The following is a 20,130-nucleotide window of genomic DNA, read 5'->3' as shown; positions in this document are numbered from 1 at the left end:
TTTCCTTCTTCTCTAGTGGGAACATGCCCTTGTATCTGGCATAGCATACAGTAACTCCTCACTTAACATTGTAGTTATGTTCCTGAAAAATGCAACTTTAAGTGAAACAGTGTTAAATTAATCTAATTGTCCCATAAGATTTAATGTAAATGCGGGGGTTAGGTTCCAAGGAATTTTTGGGGGGGCAGACAAGGCATTATACTGTATACTATATAGTACTGTACTGTGGTTGGGAAGTACCCTTGGCTTACCCCACACAGGCACAGCCTGCTGCAGGCAAGGATGCTAGGAAGCATCTTTGCAGCAGCAGCGGCAGCTTCCCCAGAGAACAGGCTCAGATTTTGCCGGGAATGCTCCAGGCCCACCTCTTCCTGTCCCCGCTCCACTCCAGGCCCACTTCTTCCCACCCCCACTCCACTTCCTCTCCAGAGCACGCCACATCCCTCCCCCTCCAAAGTCCTAAGTGCTGCCAAACAGCTGTTTGGCAGTGCTTACGACTTTCTGGGAGGGAGAGAGAGGAGCAGAGACACAGCGCTTTCCCACTCCTGCCCCTCCCTCCCCAAAAGTCCTAAGCACAAAGTGCTGGGAGGGAGGGGGAGAAGCAGGGAGGCCCTGCATCTCCACTCCTTCCCCTCCCTCCCAGAAAGTCCTAAGTGCCGCCAAACAGCAGTTTAGTGGCACTTAGGATTTTCTGGGAAGGAGGGGGAGGAGTAGAGACGCGGTACTTCCCTGCTCCTCCTCCTCCCCCACAGAAAGTCCTAAGCCCCGCCAAACAGCTTTTGGCGGTGGGGGAAGCGTTGGGAGGGAGGGGAGGAGGTGGAGAAGTGGAACTTGTGCAATGCTCCCTTGTAAAGTCGCTGCTCTTCCACAGAATCTTACAAGCAGGCAGCCAGACAACGTTATAAGGGAGCATTGCACAACTTTAAACAAGCATGTTTCCTAATTGCGCACGGACACAACATTGAAACAACGTTAAGTGAGACAACGCTAAATGAGGAATTTCTGTACATCCTTTGGCATGCTTTCAAAGCTGCGATGCCTGGCATATTGTGAGGATGCACTGTTAGAAGCCGAGGGAGAGGCAAAGTTAGATTTATGACAAGAGGGTAGCAAGAGGGAAGTGGCAGTTGGATTAGGGTTTGAGTCTTGGTGAAGCACATTTGTTTCAGCATTTGCTATGAGTGTAAGTGGCCATGGCTTTTTTTATTAGGGTGGAAGACAGAAGGCAAGGGAAAGCAGCAACATCTGAAAGCAAGTAATTCACTGGAGGAAGGTATAGGATGTTTGGGAGAGGGTTAGGAAATCAGACGAAGGGAAAGACTCGCTTGGCAGGAGGGTTGGGATCTGAAAGGTTGCTGGGTACTTGTCAAGAAGGTAGCTTGAGAGCTTAAAAGCTCCATCAGTCTGTGAATGTGTTAAGTCATACACAGAATCTCAGCATTATAAGAGTTAAAAATAAGGTCTCTTACTGTATCAATCATGAGAAATGCCTGCTTCAGTGATGGATATGCATTTTGGATGTGTCTGCGTAGCTTTAGAAGGACACTGTTACTTGAGAAAGCTTCATCCATTCCTCTGATTGGGTTTACTCTACAACAGGAAAACATGGTTGACACAATGTTCTCATCTCTCATCCTCTTTGAGTAGGGAGAAGATGTAAACTCATTAAGGTCAAAAGCTTAGTAGGACTCAAAAATATGCTCGGACATTTATATAGATAATAGGAATATCCCCAAAAGATTACTTGAAATACATTAAATCAACAATTATTTCAGTAGATGTAATTTTCCATCAAGTTCAAGTACACCTTGAACAAAAAAAATGTAATTTCCTACTTACCTGTGGTTTTTTCTTATAGGAAGAGTCTGTCCATTTTCATATGTCACAGGGTCCTGAAATTTCTCTAAAAATTGATGCCAGGCAATTTTACCTGTGGCTTTAAATCCAAATCTGGTCAAACAAGATGTAAGAACTGTTTAAAAACACTTCCTTTTGTAAATACTGCTATAACTACATTTTCCAGAGAGAATTTTGGCTTGTGACAGAAATTTATGCAATCTAGTCTGAGTTTACATAGCTTAAAATTTTACAGAAAGTATGTAGCAAATTTCAACAATAAAACAAGTTGGGCCGAATACTCTTCTGAGTTCCACCAGTCTAACTGAAGAAACAACTAGACCTGATCAGAACTAGACTTGATCAGGTGGTTCTGGTTTTATCCAAGCTGAAAACCCTTAAATTTAGAAGTGTTAGAATGCATTTATAAGGCATTAACACCAGATTCTGTCAACTTCACTCACGTTGAGTAGTATTTCACTCTGTGAATAATCCCTTTGAAATCAATGAGGGCTTGATTCTGCTCCCCTTGAAGTCAGTGGTATAGCTTCCAGTTAACTTCAATGGTGCAGGATGAAGCCCTAAGTAAGTGCAGCAAAACACGTTACTAAATTAGATGGTGTCTTTTAAGCACCATTACCAAACTCATTTCAACCGAGTTTTAAATATCTATTTCTGAAGCCTGTTAGAATGGTGTTATGCTGTGTTTAAATCATGACTACCAAGGTGAGATTTAAACAACAACAAAATGTAATATGGGGTTAACAAGACAACAAATAGTGGAAAGACTTTTGTGGAGCTCCCACAAAAAACTCCATCCTCAGAAGTTCATTATGTTTATCAAGCTCAGCCACTGAAATTCCAAGCAGGAAGAATTACACCATCAGAACAAGCATTCATTGCCTGATCAAAACCTGAGGGTAGAACAGTTTTTCTATCTGGTTCATCTTAAAGCTGACTTTTTTCAAAAGTAACCCACTTACAGGTGTGACATACACACCGCGATTCACTGGCTTGAGGGAAAGTTTATTTAAAAAACTGGGGGAAATAGCTTCATAATCATATTTGTCTGAAACAATAATCAGATATGAAATAACAGATTACCTTTAAAAGTAAGACCCAGACAACTGGTATTTTCAACCCCTGAGATCTTTCCCAAGTCAAATTTCTGTGGTTCTATAAATCACTCAGAAGTACACTGCAGGGAACCATTCTGCATTGGAAACAAGCAAACAGATGGATCTTGGTCTGCATTATTGTTCCTGAGATCCTCACAGAGGCCCTTTCCATGTGTGTCCCCATCTTCAGCTACCTTAACAGCACCTCAGAGGGCAACTGCCATGGTGCCAGGGAGCTGGGGAGAGCACAGCATGGCAACTAGGGGCTAGAGCTGATACAGCAGCACAGGGTATCATCACGGATCCCTGAGGATCCACACAGTTTGACAGCAGGCTGCCTTTTCCACAGGATAGAGAATTTCCACTCCAACTAGATGATGTAGTAGAATCCCTGCAAAACAATCACCACTGAGATTGTCTCCCACAAAGCCTCCTCCCATGGGTTTTATCATGGGTGGGGATGAATGAGATCCAAGACATACTTAGCACCTGGAACTCCCACACACCTCAATGGGAACTGCACATGCTCAGCACTTCTCAGTACTGCACTCTGCCTGACAACACGTGTCTTTTCCATTCTTAATTTTCATGGGTCAAATCCAGAAATCTTACATACACAAAACAATCACTGAATTCACTGGGAGTAAAACCTGAGTCAAGACTTCAGGATTTTGTGATTCCAAAGCAATTCTATGACTAGTAGGAAATAGTTCTTATATAGCACTTTTCATCCATAGATCTCAAAGTGCTTTACAAAGAAGGTAAGAGGAAGTTAATCCTCTTTGAGATGTGTTACCCTAAGGGTGCTCTATTGTAGGTTTGTCTGTGCCCCTGCACCTCTAATTGGAGATTGTAGGTAGCAGTGTCCATTCAGCCATTTGAGCTCATCCACTATCATCTTAGAAAGGTCTTGAAAGTATCTAAAATCATCAGCTAGTGATAGAGGAGGGGGCATCATAGCCTCATCTGGTGATGACGAGGAAATGTTTGCTGGGGGCTAGCCTCCATTTTGAGCCTTTCCTCCTGTCCCTCAAAAGTTTTCTCCTCTGGTTCTGGGGTTCTGGACACCAAAGTTGTAGGAAAAAAATCTAGTGGACTCTCTGTGAGAGACACTGGATGCTCGAGAAGCATGGGGTCTGTACATTGCCCAAGGATTCAATATGGCCACTGGTGGTGCGGAGGGAATGCCTGGGTTGGGGGGTGCCCAGGGAGGACCTTACCAGGATTGAAGGGCGGCATAAGAGTGTAGTTGGGGAAGTCCCTGATATTGTGATGGTGGACCACAGTGAGAGGCCAGGGAAATAACATCATCTTGGTCACCGTCAGACTCCTCACTGGATAAGGGTGGTGCTGACCAGGGTGCTGGTGGCAAGTGTCCCAGTGCCACTGGTGATTCTAGATGTTGAGATGTGCATGGTACTGGGGCCTCGCTACTGAGTAGTGGGGATTCTAGAGAGTCCCTGCTGTTTCTGGGTACCATGCTTCGAAGCGCTGGTGCTGTTGGTACCAACATGGCTGACCATGCCGGGGAACCCCTCTGGCTAGCCAAGGACTCTGTTTGCAGGTTTGAAGCCCTTTTTTTCAAGTCTCTGCAGGGGGAATCTGTTGAGCTTTTTTGCAAGTCTATCCCTTTGGAGGCTGAAGGCTCCAGGGACAATGAGAAGCTTCAGCACCAGGGTCAGCTGGTGACCAAAGCACACCCTCCATCAGGAGAAGTTTTAACTTCAGCTCCCAGTTCATGCGAGATCTCACCTTTAGCTGGTGGCAGAAGGTGCACTTCTGTGGGATGCATACCTCTTCAAGGCACCAGATGCAGTGAGATTGTCCATCTGCTACTGGAATTGGTTCCTTGCAGGAGAGGAAGCTTTTAAAACCAGGGGAATTGGTCATGCCCCTGGTGGAGATATCACCCCTTAAAGGCTAGGAATGCAGAAGAAAGTTTTTTTGTTTCTTCTTTATTTATTTATTTTTGTAACTGGAAAAATGGAAACTCTAGACTACTAAATGCCCCTGCAAAGGTGATCCCCCACAAAAAGAGTGGGAAATATGACATAAAAAGTTCTCCCCCCCCTCCAACTGGAAAATGAAAACTTAACTATTAAAGGAAACTAAAAGACTATGAATAACTACTACTTATACTAATGATGCAGAGAAGGAAGAGACAACTGCTTGCTCATTTTGAGGCCAAAGGTGGCTGAGAAGGAACTGAGGGTGGTTCACTCGTGCAGTGCTAAATAGCCTTGAGGCAAACCACGAGGCAGAGAGGGTGCATGGGCAGGCCGAACGAACACTGCTACCTAACACCTCAGACTAGAAGTGCAGATACACTTACAGTGGAGCACCCAGTGGGACATTACTCAAAGAAGTTACTCACCTTGTGCAGTAACAATGGTTCTTCAAGATGCGTGTCCATGTGTGTGCTCCATGGTAGGTGTGCTTACATCCCTATGCTACTGATGGGAGAACTTCAGTAGCAGTGTCCTTTAGGCCCACATATGTGCTGTCTCTTCTTGGGCCCCGTCACAAGGCTAGTCAACACGCGCAGGTTAACCCCCCTCAATTCCTTCTCTACCAAACAGTCATTGACAAGAACTGAGAAGTAGAGGGGAGGAGGGTGGTTTGTAGAGCACTCACAGGGACACATCTCAAAGAGTGAATCTGAGGAATCATCTGTAAGACGGTAGGATTGAGATATGAAAGTAGGCATCCTGAAGGTCAAGGGCCAAAAACAAGTCTCCCTGTTCCAACACTGGAATGATCACTGAGCTGGGTGTTGGGAGGTGCGTGGTTTGTGCTGGAGCTGCAGACTGAATTTTCTCTTCTTTTGTCCCAGTGTGTAGATGCCCAGTGAACAGAGTGGTCCTAGAATCCTTCAGGATGTGAAGAGAAGCATCAGTCTTCTCTGCGAAGAGCTTAATGCCTTTGAACAGAAGGTCTTCCACAGTCGACTGTACCTCCTTCAGGAAGCCCAATAGATGGAGTCATGATGCACATCGCATCTCCATGGCCAGGGAGCTGGACCTGGCCTCTGTGTCAGTTGTGTTGAGAGCAGACTCAACGTTGTCTTGGCTACTAGCTGTCCCTCTTGAATAATGGCCTTAAATTGCTCACAGTGCAACTCGGGCAGCTGCTCAATAAAATCATTCAGTTTTGAATAATTTATGTAGTCATATTTCGCAGTCAGGGCTTGGTAATTGGTGATTTGAAACTGAAGAATGGACAAGGAATATGCCTTCTTCTGACAAGGTACAAATGCTTCCAGTCCCTATTGTAGGGAGTGGACCTCTTCTGCTATCGGCGGCCATGGGAATGAAAAGCATCCATCACAAAGGAGTTGGGTGGAGGGTGGGAGAAGAGAAATTCAATATCCCTCACTGGGACATAATACTTTTTGTCCACTTGCTTGCAGGTAGGTACAACTGATGCTGGGGTTTGCCAAATGGGTTTTGCAGGATTCAAAACGACCTCGTTAATAGGAGGGTGAATTTTAAGGATGAAGATGAACCAAGTATGTCAAGGAGACAATGGTGAGTGTCTTTGACTTCTTCTGGTTGCATCTGAAGAGTGTCTGCCACTCTCTTTGCTAGGTCTTCGAAGAGGTGAAAGTCATCAACCATAGATGGTGGGGGAGGCATGATGGCCTCATCCGGGGAGGAGGAGGATATGGTTCTCGGTGTCACCGCTTCCTCAAGACCACCTTCCTGTTCCTCCATGATTACTTCTGGAGGTTCTGAAGCCCTGGATACCACAGCTGAAGGGATGTGCCTCAACAGCTTCATTTGGGGCTAGAATCTTAAGCGCCATGGTGGCAATATGCAGCTCAAAGATCCCAGTATGGCCACTGGGAGGATAGTGGCATAGTGGCGCCCAGGGGTGGCCATATCAAGATGGCGATGATAGGGCCATCTGAAGGTATGCTTGGGGCCCCTGTTGATATCGGGAGCTTGGGAGGAGTACTGTGATGCCACATCCTCCTGTTTGCTATCCAAGCCCTCACTGGAGAGCAGGGGAGTGTGGTAAGGAAGCAGGGAAGACTCCCATGCAGGGCAAAGACTCAGTGAGGCGGTCCTAGTACCATAAGGAGGTGCCTCCAGTGCATCAGGTACATGGAGGTCTCTTGAGTGCCAGAATTCCAGCAGTACCAACCAATTCAGTGCCATTGGCAGTACCGTGGGGGACGGGGATCTTGCCCATACCGGTTGTTTTGGTGCTGGATGAGGTGTTGATGTTGGTACTGATGGAGCACTACATACCGGTAATGCCTTCTCAGCAGAGTGCTTCCTTCTGTCCTTGTCCCTCGGTGCCACTGACTTGGTGCCCATGCCCATTGGCTATGTAGGCTTGTCAATGATACCTGGGCTGAGACTGTCTTGGTGCTAATGGTACCAAGGACACCATGCATGCCGGAGATCATTAGCAGCTATCTTGGGGCTCACTGTGAGGTGTTCCCACTATCTTTTACGACGATTTATGAGAGGGGTCAGTAGTTTGTTTCTTCAACCCACAGTCTTTGGATGTTGAGGGCTGTGGGGAAGATTCGGGTCTGCCAAGTGATTTGTGGTGTGGGTCCAGAGAGGGTTGGAGAGCTGCCTCCATGAAGATGATCTTCTGCCTGAGCTTTCTATCCTTATGGGACCTGGGCCGGAGTTGGTGGCAAAGACCACACTTTTGTTGAATGTGCCCTTCCCCGAGGCAGCGTGTGCACTGGAAGTGCTTGTCTGCAACGGGGATCACCTCTTTGCAAGAGAGGCACTTCTTGAAGCCTGGTGAACTGGGCATAACCTGTTGGGGGAAGGGTCCCCCAAGGAGGAAAAAACAGGAAAAAATAAAGTCTCTCTTTTTTTTTAGGGAGAAAAGATAAGAAAAGAGAAAAAAAACTACAACTAGAACTACAACTAAGTATTAGGAGGCTAACTATAGAAATGCAAAATGAAAAGTAATGGGCCTAACGGACTGTGAATAGCTCTGTTTCTAGCCAGGGGCAGCTGAGAAGAAACTGAGGGGGGTTAACCCGTGCGCGTTGAATAGCCTCGTGGTGCAGCACAAGTAGAGACAGTGCATGTGCGGGCCTAAAGGACACTGATCCGATCAGCAGCGCAGGAATGCTAGCACAGCTACAGTGCATCACCCATAGGGACACGACTTGAAGAAGAAGAAGTTTATCTTACAGATGGGAAATTGAAGCACAAAGAGGTAAAGTGACTTGCCCAAGGTCACCCAGCAGGCCAGTGACAGAGCTAGGAACAGAACCCAGTCTCCAGAGTCCCAGTACAGAGTTCTACCCCGTGGGTCTTATATATTAAACTAATTTTGTTTTAAAAAATGTCATAATTTTACAGGACTTTTAGAAATTCATCTTCCATTATGTCCTCTTTTAATTACCTAGAATATAAACATTATTAAAAGGGGGACATTGTTTGATGAAGATTGTAATAGCACGAGTAAGGGTAAAACCAGATGATTTATGGTCTGTTAGTCATCCATTACAAAATGCCATATATTTAAGAGTGTTTAAGAATTTTTAAGCACCATTGCCTAGCATCTGGAATCTTTACAAAAATATTAAATCCTGGAAATCAGACACCAAGCTAACCAAAAAGAGTAGCTTAAAACTACAAACACTGTTGTCAGGACCAGGAAATATCTGCAACCAAATTGCCCTCACTCTTTCAAACAGATATTAAGTTCACTGAAAGCCTGACCAAGTAAGCATGATTTCCATCATGACCTGAGTGAAGGCTGCCAAATTGAGGTCTGGCATCTCACCAGAGGAGCGAGTTGCATAAGAGAAAGCCCCACACTGGGAAAGTGCTCATTCTGGTCATGGAACATTTGGTCTTTGGAACAGACAACAAGAGTATCCTTCACTCATCCGTCTCCACCTGTCAAGGGACACGCGTGGCAAAGACCCAAAATAAACATAAGACAAAAAAATATTATTCATGCAGGAAAATTAAAATGTGGTGGGATTCCTTTGTTCAGCATAAATAGCTCTTCCTGTAATCTTTGTTCCATTCATTTTTATTTCTGATGCAAAGAAGTTTCAAAAGTAAAAATGCTGGGACACTGAATTTGTGTGAAATGTAGGGAATTTGGGACTAACGCGTGATATCCTTTGAAATTAAGTAAATATGAATGGCGTGTCTACAATATATTTGATCTTGCTGAAAGGGCATATATTGTGAGAGATGAGTACTTAGGCAACAGGGTCCTTTACTGTTCGGGGTGAAATTCTAGCCCCATTAAAGTCAATGACAAAAACACCATTGCCATCAGTGGATCCAAGATTTCATTCCTGAGGTTTAAAACATGCAGATATCTAGAACAATCATAAAACACTGTCATGTGTTATCTATAAATAGTTCCCTGCCCCATCTAATGTGGGCAATTGTGATGGGGTGTCCACCCCACACAAATCCTGAGCAGATTAAAAAGGGACAATTAAATGTATTTGCTTCACCTGGAGGAGAGCCAGGGACAGATAAAGTCTAACTGAAGATGAAGCCCAGCTGGGGAGGGGCAAGCTGGACTTGTACAAAGCCAGGAAGTTGAGAGCGAGAGGCAGGTGAGGGATGAGCTCTGGGGTCACTGTCTAGAGAGAAAGGGAATTGGCCAGGGACCAGGAGGAGTTCTAGGAGGAAAGTAAGCCCTGGGATCCTGCCCTGAACTACAGAGTCAGGCAAGAAACCAAGCGTGGTGGAGTAGCCACTGGGAGGAAAGGAAGCTCAAGTTGGCAAATTCAGAAATGAGACAGGAGATAGAGAAGTGAGGCAGGAAGAAACCCAGGGAAATAGCAACAGGGTCTGAGATTGACTAGACCATGGTTGCTATGCATAGGGTCCCTCAGCTGGAACCTGGAGTAATGGGTGGGCCTGAGTTACTCTGCCAGCCACTGGGAAAGTGGCCCTGCACCTGGACTTAGACCAGAAAACTGCCTGGCAGGGCACATGGATAGCTTGTCTAATGGGACTTTGACCCTCAGAAGGGGAAGCCTAAATAGTGACAGTCATCTGGCCAGGTCATGAAGAGGGAGCACCCCAAATCCCAGAAAGAGAGAAAGCTCATTAAGTGAGAAACCAGTAGAAAGGAAGACCAGACCAGGCAAGAGCTGATCCCCAGATCCAGTCACAAGTTGTCCCAGTAGCGAGTGAACCCTATTAAAACAATATTTAAATATCATTTTAATCTTTACATCATACAACATTCCCTATTAGTTATTGTTATATTCATTATCAGCCTACATGAAGCCATATATACATTACTACAGCAACATAACTATGAGAAAGCTCTGTGGTTGTTTTCACACTGGTGCATCTTTTGAATTACCTTATCTGAGAAATATCACCTGAAAGATATGGTATATGTAGGTTGGAATATTTCTGTTTATAGCATCATTAAAGTGACACTATATTTTGTCAACGTCTAGAGAAAACTCCAATGGAAAAAAAGCATGTAGAAATCTTTCCATTATGTGCTTGTGTTTAAGAGCAAGATTTACTTTAAGATTTAATACTAGCGAGTGACATGAACTGAAGAAACTATAATAGCAGTATTTTTTGACAAAGTAATAGTTGATCATTGTTATATCACATTGTGAATGACTAGAAGCAAATCAGATTTATCTGCTGAATGCACAAAGCAATATAGTTACTGCAGATGATACTCTCATACAGGACCTGCTGCTATAAAATGTATATCTGCGGTGAGGCCTTTAAAGTTAACTAGTGCATACAAGAAAAAAATCCAACGGATTATTTTCAGGGATGATCTTACTTTCATACAAATGAATTTAATTATATAAACTATGTTATGGAATCTTTAAATAGTAACACATGATCTGGTTCCTGCTTTGCTCACATTCTCAGTAAGAACTGACTTGTGTGCCTTGCACCACTACTGAAGACTCAAGCAATCTCTGTTTTTGTTAAAGAGCTTGTTAAGAAGTTAAGTTGTTCTCCCCTTCCTCTTTGATTTTCCATATGCTCTTAGCACTGCTGCCTGTGAATATAGGCTATCTTCTGGCTAATTTCCTCTTGCGGGTCTTGGTCTCTATGTATAAATGTGGGTCCAGATTGAACCAAAATACAGAAGAATGTCCATATTCTGGCTTTAAATGAGAAATGTGGGTTTGGGGAGTTAGCTTGCTCCATTTGAACTCAAATCAGGTCCAAAGAAATTAGAATTTAACCTAACTCAGGTCCCTGAGGGCAAGCTGAGTCCCAAAAATCCTTTTCTGTCGATCTATATCATGCTTATCACCACAGTATCTGAATTCTGGCCATAATGCTGCAGTGTCTGGTTAACCTGAACTAGTACCTGGGTTTTAATCTAGGAGCTGGCCTGATTTGCCCTTCTCTCAGACCAATTTAGGTTCTAGTTTTGCAATGCCCTCCCCCACCCCCAAATTCAGACGAGTTTTGTCTTAATTGTATTTAAATTCAGTTGTCCAGAAGTGACATCACTACATCATCTAGCTCCCCAGCCTTCCTATAGTTAATCATATAGTCATTACTGATGACACTACAAAGTCAATGTGGTTCGCATTAGTAAGTTCCACTGAAGGTATGCTGTACTTCACACTTCCATTTAACCCTTTAAACAGAAGTACATTTAAAAAGTGCAAGCTTGAAGCACACAAACATGGTAATAAAGTGGTAATACTGGTCGAGTTGCTCTTCCAGTAATTCACCCCATCCCTTGTTTCTGGGATAAAGTAAGTAGCACTTTTTTTTACATTTAAAAGTAAGTTTCAAATGCCTTTTGCCAAGATGTAGCCCAGCCAAGATCAAAATCTTTTTCAGGAACCAGCAGCCACCAGCCTCTCAGTCAACACAGGTAACTGCCATTGGTGTCAAGGTACTATCATACTGCCCTCAATCCACAGTGGTTGTCCTAAATTTGATTAAAACCTATAAGCAAAATGTATGCTCTTCAGGGCAGAGACTGTCTTGAATTGTTGTCTTATATAATGCTGGCCACACAGTTAATGTCTAACAAAGAAATAATTAATAATAATAATAATAATAATTAGTAATAATTATCTGAACCTAAAAGGCATTTTGGAAAAAAACAAATATTGAAATTTGAGTATTAGGTTCTGAACATGCCCAGGATTAAACTTTAGTTATTTTTCAGCTCTGATTATTTTTACACAGTAAATTCCTCTTAAAGTACCAGTATTTACCTGAATGAAAGTGAGAACCCTTCCCACTAGGAAACTACATATAAAATGACAAACAAATAGAAGGAAGGCAATTCTGAGTGAAGGCTGTCACTCAATTGTGCCTGCCTACCTTACTGCTGCAAACACGGCCCTCTGGCACAGTGGCTCTCAAACTTTTGCACTGGTGACCCCTTTCACACAGCAAGCCTCTGAGTGCAACCCCTCTTATAAATTAAAAACTCTTTTTATATATTTAACACCATTATAAATGCTGGAGGCAAAGCGGGGCTTGGGGTGGAGGCTGACAGCTCATGACCCCCCCATGTATAACCTCGCAACCCCCTGAGGGGTCCCAACCCCCAGTTTGAGAACCCCTGATCTAGCTAGTTCTATCAGATTTTACATATCGTTCCACACACACTGCAACACAAACACAAATGAGGCAAATTAACAAAGGAAGTCACAAAAAGCAATAATCAAGTTATGAGGTTGCAATGCTAAAAAATGTCTCTAAAGAAAGCAATATGACTCTTACCTACTCATTAGCTCTTGAAAAGTTCCATTTGGTAAATGAAATATAAAGCCATTTATGACTGACTTTAAGTAATCCAAAGACACAAATCCACTCTGACTGACATCAAGTGCTCTGAAGGCTTTTTCAATGTCCTGATAGGCTGAGTGCAGCTGAAATGAATACAATTTACAGTGTTTTGTTCAGAAAAATCAAAGCTCATGAAGTTTTTAAAACAATAATGTATTTTTTACAAGACCTTTTCAAATGTTCTTCTCTGTAAACTGATCAAATAGGTTACCATGGCAAGTGCTCACTGTCAGATGTTTAATTAATAGGCTCACTACAAAACAGTATTTCCCAATCACAGAGACTCAGGTGACAAGGTAGACAAGTTTCTCACAGAAAGATAGCACATATACTAACTCTACCTCAAAATTCAGGGCTAAAAATATTGGTGGATCTGCCTGTTTGATATATTTGTCTTAATATACTTTTAAAGACATCCGTAGTGTAACTCAGTACCAAGCTCCTCTTTATTAAAATGGATCATAATGAATGCTAGAAAAAATTTTATAAGAAACAGAATGGTTAATATACCTGTTATACAAACATGTTGCACATTTCTTTGGTTATTCTTTTAGCTCACGGGCTGTTGCAAAGAAACTTGGGGAGTGTGGTTGTGCTTATGGGACTTACTGCAAATTTCAGCAAGGATAATAAAACAGCAGGAAGATTGGTTTTATTCACCAAAAGTTCAGTCAGTATTGTTTGTTGAATAGTACAAACATTCCGTGGGCTTTCCATTACCCTTTTGGTGCTTTACCCTACCTTTATCTAACCTGTTTACTGCTAAATGAAAACTGCAGACATCACAGGGCAGAGATAATGTATGGAGAGACCTCAGGAAGTCCAAAATAAATATCATGGACTGATAGGGTTTACAGGGTGATTAGATGTACCCAGCCACCAACCCAGGCATCAATCTGTGTGGCTCAGGAGGACCTACCCTGACTTCAGAATCAAGAACTAAAGGTGCTGTCCCTGCAGCCTTAGTGCCTGCTGGCCTCCAGCCTGCTAGAACTCTCCAATCACTTCAATGCTGAAGAATTAGTTATAGGCTTGTATAGCTGGATTTGTACTAAAACACTAACTCTGGTCCATAGTCCCGTCCCTTTACTTTCACTATAGCCTTCTGAGAGTGGAGAGAGGTTCTTGAGTTCAAAGGACAGAACTGACTCTCAGGAGATTTAGATTATATTCCTCTATCCACAAAATAGGTAGAACATATGTATGGAAGTGGCAGTGCAAGATCCCCCATGTTGTCCCTCTACCATGCTCTGGAAGGATCCCCTCAAGGCATAAGGAGTTAATTCTCATTTAACCCTTAACCTGTGTGTTCAAAGTTCCAGCATGGGTGCCATTTATGAGCTTCACACATATTGAATAGGGACTGCACTTAGTCCATTAGCTTATTTCATGTAGCTCATGAAATAATTGCCAAATGATGACAACTTTTAATCATTGCTGAGCTGGGTTGGGATTCAGGCAAGTGATCTAGCAGTGAGATTTAGCAATAGATTCACGTATGATTTGCCTGACCCATCCAGTTTCAATGTTTTTATTTTGTTTTCATCTAGAAAAGTGGTGCTTTCCTAGGTATTTATATACATTTTTTAAAGCTATGAACCTGGAAAACAAGATATGAACCTTTAGAAAGTGCTATGAAAAACAAAACTGCCATTTCTGTTAAGGGTTTTTTTTAAAAAAACAACACAATTATTATTAAGTTGTATGTTGAACACCAAAACTTTCTGTGTAATCGCCTTTCTGTGTGACGCCTGGCTCAATCCCTCCATATTTCAGAGTATTCAGACATATTAAGGACTCTCTTACCTTTTTCCTAAAAGCCATCTCAATGTCATCTAGTGTGCATTCTATCAAACTACCCTCAGCTGGTGAAGTCTGTAGTGACCGCTTATTCTGTTTTGGCATCTTGTCTTGTGTCTCTTCCCAGTTCAGTGCTGGTAAGGAAAAGTTCATTTTAGAAAAGTCACTGCTATTGGCATCTTCACAGAAATAAAAGTAACTGGATTTCTTTTTGAAGACCATTTCTTGTTAAATCATTAGAGAAGTCTTTATGTAAAATATTAAGATAAGCCCAAAATACGACTGATTTATATTTCTCAGACTGGATTTCTAGGGAAGAATAATAGGCACAAAGCTAGCGTTTATAATAGTGCTTTTTATCTTCACTTTTCTTTAGGAGAATTAATTCATGAAGCTTACAATCTTAACAAATATTCTTATTTGCATGTAATATCACAGAGTATTCTGATAGTTTTATCTCTTTTCCAATACTGTTACAGAGCAATTAGGCCCTTGAAAACACATTTTCAGCATATGGATGACAACCCACCCACAGATATATGTTGGGAAAATAACACCGCGGGGCACAGACTATCCAATAAGTTCCTGGACTGCATTGCAGACAACTTTTTATTTCAGAAAGTTGAAAAAGCTACTAGGGGGGGAAGCTGTTCTAGACTTGATTTTAACCAATAGGGAGGAACTTGTTGAGAATTTGAAAGTAGAAGGAAGCTTGGGTGAAAGTGATCATGAAATCATAGAATTTGCAATTCTAAGGAAGGGTAGAAAGGAGTACAGCAGAATAGAGACAATGGATTTCAGGAAGGCGGATTTTGGTAAGCTCAGAGAGCTGATAGGCAAGGTCCCATGGGAATCAAGACTGAGGGGAAAAACAACTGAGGAAAGTTGGCAGTTTTTCAAAGGGATGCTATTAAGGGCCCAAAAGCAAGTTATTCCGATGGTTAGGAAAGATAGAAAATGTGGCAAAAGACCACCTTGGCTTACCCTTGAGATCTTGCGTGACCTACAAAATAAAAAGGCGTCATATAAAAAATGGAAACTAGGTCAGATCACGAAGGATGAATATAGGCAAATAACACAGGAATGCAGAGGCAAGATTAGAAAAGCAAAGGCACAAAATGAACTCAAACTAGCTATGGGAATAAAGGGAAACAAGAAGACTTTTTATCAATACATTAGAAGCAAGAGGAAGACCAAGGACAGGGTAGGCCCACTGCTCAATGAGGAGGGGGTAACAGTAACGGGAGACTTGGAAATGGCAGAGATGCTTAATGACTTCTTTGTTTCGGTCTTCACTGAGAAGTCTGAAGGAATGTCTAGTATAGTGAATGCTTACGGAAGAGGGTAGGTTTAGAAGAGAAAATAAGGAAAGAGCAAGTAAAAAATCACTTAGAAAAGTTAGATGCCTGCAAGTCACCAGGGCCTGATGGAATGCATCCTAGAATACTCAAGGAGTTAATAGAGGAGGTATCTGAGCCTCTAGCTATTATCTTTGGGAAATCATGGGAGACGGGGGAGATTCCAGAAGACTGGAAGGGGGCAAATATAGTGCCCATCTATAAAAAGGGAAATAAAAACAACCCAGGAAACTACAGACCAGTTAGTTTAACTTCTGTGCCAGGGAAGATAATGGAGCAGGTAATCAAAGAAATCATCTGCAAACACTTGGAAGGTGGTAAGGTGATAGGGAATAGCCAGCATGGATTTGTAAAGAACAAATCATGTCAAACTAATCTGATAGCGTTCTTTGATAGGATAACGAGCCTTGTGGATAAGGGAGAAGCGGTGGATGTGGTATACCTAGACTTTAGTAAGGCATTTGATACAGTTTCGCATGATATTCTTATAGATAAGCTAGGAAAGTACAATTTAGATGGGGCTACTATAAGGTGGGTGCATAACTGGCTGGATAACCGTACTCAGAGAGTAGTTGTTAATGGCTCCCAATCCTGCTGGAAAGGTATAACAAGTGGGGTTCCGCAGGGGTCTGTTTTGGGACCGGTTCTGTTCAATATCTTCATCAACGATTTAGATGTTGGCATAGAAAGTACGCTTATTAAGTTTGCGGACGATACCAAACTGGGAGGGATTGCAACTGCTTTGGAGGACAGGGTCAAAATTCAAAATGATCTGGACAAATTGGAGAAATGGTCTGAGGTAAACAGGATGAAGTTCAATAAAGATAAATGCAAAGTGCTCCACCTAGGAAGGAACAATCAGTTTCACACATACAGAATGGGAAGAGACTGTCTAGGAAGGAGCATGGCAGAAAGAGATCTAGGGGTCATAGTGGACCACAAGCTTAATATGAGTGAACAGTGTGATACTGTTGCAAAAAAAGCAAACATGATTCTGGGATGCATTAACAGGTGTGTTGTAAACAAGACACGAGAAGTCATTCTTCCGCTTTACTCTGCGCTGGTTAGGCCTCAACTGGAGTATTGTGTCCAGTTCTGGGCACCGCATTTCAAGAAAGATGTGGAGAAATTGGAGAGGGTCCAGAGAAGAGCAACAAGAATGATTAAAGGTCTTGAGAACATGACCTATGAAGGAAGGCTGAAGGAATTGGGTTTGTTTAGTTTGGAAAAGAGAAGACTGAGAGGGGACATGATAGCAGTTTTCAGGTATCTAAAAGGGTGTCATCAGGAGGAGGGAGAAAACTTGTTCACCTTGGCCTCCAATGGTAGAACAAGAAGCAATGGACTTAAACTGCAGCAAGGGAGATTTAGGTTGGACATTAGGAAAAAGTTCCTAACTGTCAGGGTAGTTAAACACTAGAATAGGTTGCCTAGGGAAGTTGTGGAATCTCCATCGCTGGAGATATTTAAGAGTAGGTTAGATAAATGTCTATCAGGGATGGTCTAGACAGTATTTGGTCCTGCCATGATGGCAGGGGACTGGACTCGATGACCTCTCGAGGTCCCTTCCAGTCCTAGAGTCTATGAGTCTATGAGTCTATGAGATCTCGGACAGCAAACATGCCTGCTAACTTTGAAAGACACTGGTTTCTCTTGACTGCTCCCTTTGTTTCTTTCACATATTCCTACATTTGAGCTCTTTCATACTGCCCACAGCCCTTGAAAGAGCCTTTAGTTAATATATGCCAAGTGCCCTCCCCATCAAAAAATTCTCCTATGAAGCTTTCGAGCTAGAACAATCACCATCCCACTTTGTGCTTTCTCTGAATTGAATTGTGCGCTATATTATCCACTCTGTGCTTTTAGAATGTATATTCTTCAAGGCAAGAGCTCTGCTATATGTCTGGCATATTTTCATCATTGTACAGCACCAAGTGTGATCACTGTGCTAGACATGGCCCAGATTCTGACACCTCTTCTCACACTGAGTAGCATCTTACTCCTTGAGTACTCCATTTCAATAGGACAACTCATGAAGTAAGGTGTTATTCAACATGAGCAAAAGTATCAGAATCTGGCCATAAATAAAAGTGACAACTGTTAATACTTGTGTAATGCTTTTCATCAGTAGGCCTGGTCAACTCACAAAGTCGCACCTGATTAACCAAGGGCATGTTTTTAAATCAATTTAATTAAACTGGTGCAAATATCTATGCGGGCCTGTAGTGGGGCAGACTGCCCCACTTCCTGTGACTGTGGGGTGTGGCAGGTCAGGGCTCCTGCGCAGGCAAGGAGCCAATTAAAGAAGGGCTTAGTGGTAGACAATCAGGGCCCAGACTGGAGGGAGCCAATCAGGACCAGGCTCAGCCCTATAAGAAGGCTGCCCAGAGAAGGGAGCAGTCAGTCTGTTCCTGGCCTTTGAGAGGTGAAGGTCAGTCTCCAAGGGTGGAGACTAGCACCGTGGACAGCGCAGTGCTGGTCCAGCTTGGGGACGCAAGGGAGTGTGAGCCCGTAGCCTGCCAGGCTGCAGGCCCTGAAGGGAAGGGCCTAGCGGGTGCAAGGGGCTATAGGGGAAGCGGCCCAGGGAAGCAGACAGATGAGGGGAGAGAAGGAGGACAGTGAGGCTGCTGCCAGAGGGTTCCTGGGCCAGGACCCAGAGCAGAGGGTGGGCCTGGGTCCCCCCCCACCTCTTTTGCAGTACACCCAGCCATTGGCCGTAGGGAGTGGCCATTATACTATGCCAGATCCCTGACAAGAGGGATTGGACTCAAAGGGATGTGTGATTATACCTGGTGGCTGAGGTGTAGGACTGCTGATCACCGACCCCCTCGGAAGGGGGTGCAGATGGACTAAGGGGCACTGCCAGAGGGCAGTGGCCTCGAAGAGGACACTGCCAAGCAGGCAGCAACGCAGGTCCAAAGACAGCAACAGAGGGCAGAATGACAGATGGGACCCCACCAGTAGGGGGCGCTCCACTGGACAGAGCTAATTCCCGGAGTCACCAGCGGGAGATGCCAGGTGGTGAGTCCCACTTGGTTACAGGGCCCTCTTAATTCAATTTAAAGGAGGCTTATATCAGTTTTCTTGTGAGGTAGGTGATATAAGCCAGTTTTGAACCAGTGGAAGTGTCCACAAGGCTTAACTAAATTTTTTTTAAAACCTTTTAAAAGTGGTTTAGCTAAATCAGTTTTTACATCATCTGTATGTAGACAAGGCCTTGAGTCTCAAAGCACTTTACAAAGGAGGTAAGTATATTTATCCACATTATAGATGGGGAACCTGACAAACAGAAGTTAATTTCCTTGTCAAATATCACCCAGTGAGTCAGTGTGGTAAAGAAGTGTTTAAGAAACAGGTTAAAGGGGAGACTACAACCAGTCATACTGAAAGGTGAACTGTCAGGCTGCAAGGAGGTTACTAGTGGAGTTCCTCAGGGATCTGTCTTGGGACCAAGCTTATTTAACATTTTCCTTAATGACCTGGGAACAATAAGTGGGAGTGTGCTAATAAAATGTGAAGATGACACGAAGTTGGGAGGTTTTCCCAATATAGAGGAGGACCAAAATATCATACAAGAAAATCTGTATGACCTTGAAAACTGGAGTAATAGAAACAGATGAAATTTAATAGTACGAAGTACAAGGTCATGCACTTGGGAATTAATAAGAACTTTTGCTATCAGCTGGGGACACATCAGTTGGAAGCGACAGAGGAGGAGAAAGGCTTGGATGTATGGGTCAATCACAAGATGACTGAGTTGCCAGCATGATGCAGCAGTGAAAAAGACTAATGCAATCTGAGGATGCATCAGGCGAGGTATTTCCAGAAGAGACGGAAGTGTTGTTATCATTGTACGAGGCACTCATGAGACCTCATTTGTAATAGTGTGTGCATTTCTGGTCTCCCATGTTTAAGAAAGATTAATCCAAACTGGAAAAGGTGCAAAGGAGGGCTACTAGAAAGATCAGCGGAATGGAGATGCTACCTTACGAGAGGAGACTTAAAGAGATTGACTTTTTTAGCCTAACAAAACAAAGACTGAGGGAAGATATGATTGCTGCCTATAAAGACATCAGAAGAAAATGCACGAGAGAGGAAGAGAACTTATTTAAGTTAAGGGCCAATGTGGCTACAAGAACAAATGGATACAAACTGACCATCAATAAGTTTAGGTTTGAAGTTAGACAAAGGTTTCTAACCACTAGAGGAGTGAAATCCTGGAACAGCCTTCCAAGGAGAGTAGGGGAGGCAAAA

The 20,130-nt window shown here is 43.2% G+C and overlaps 1 protein-coding gene across 3 annotated transcripts in view; it reads right to left on the bottom strand.

Moving 5' to 3' along the window:
* Positions 1 to 20,130, bottom strand: part of EFCAB6 (EF-hand calcium binding domain 6) — a 168,648-nt gene that overhangs the window by 98,851 nt on the left and 49,667 nt on the right. For all 3 annotated transcript variants that reach the window (XM_030540001.1, XM_030540003.1, XM_030540005.1), the window contains 4 exons: positions 14,525 to 14,652; positions 12,653 to 12,801; positions 1,840 to 1,950; positions 1,470 to 1,590 (listed from right to left, as the gene is read on the bottom strand). In XM_030540001.1, the coding sequence (XP_030395861.1) occupies positions 1,470 to 1,590; positions 1,840 to 1,950; positions 12,653 to 12,801; positions 14,525 to 14,652 (509 nt within the window). The remainder of the gene's footprint in view (positions 1 to 1,469; positions 1,591 to 1,839; positions 1,951 to 12,652; positions 12,802 to 14,524; positions 14,653 to 20,130) is intronic.

This window comes from Gopherus evgoodei, chromosome 1, assembly GCF_007399415.2.
Source record: "Gopherus evgoodei ecotype Sinaloan lineage chromosome 1, rGopEvg1_v1.p, whole genome shotgun sequence".
Lineage (NCBI taxonomy): Eukaryota > Metazoa > Chordata > Testudines > Testudinidae > Gopherus > Gopherus evgoodei.
The sequence above is the reverse complement of the archived record's forward strand: the minus strand, read 5'-3'. Positions and strand labels throughout refer to the sequence as shown.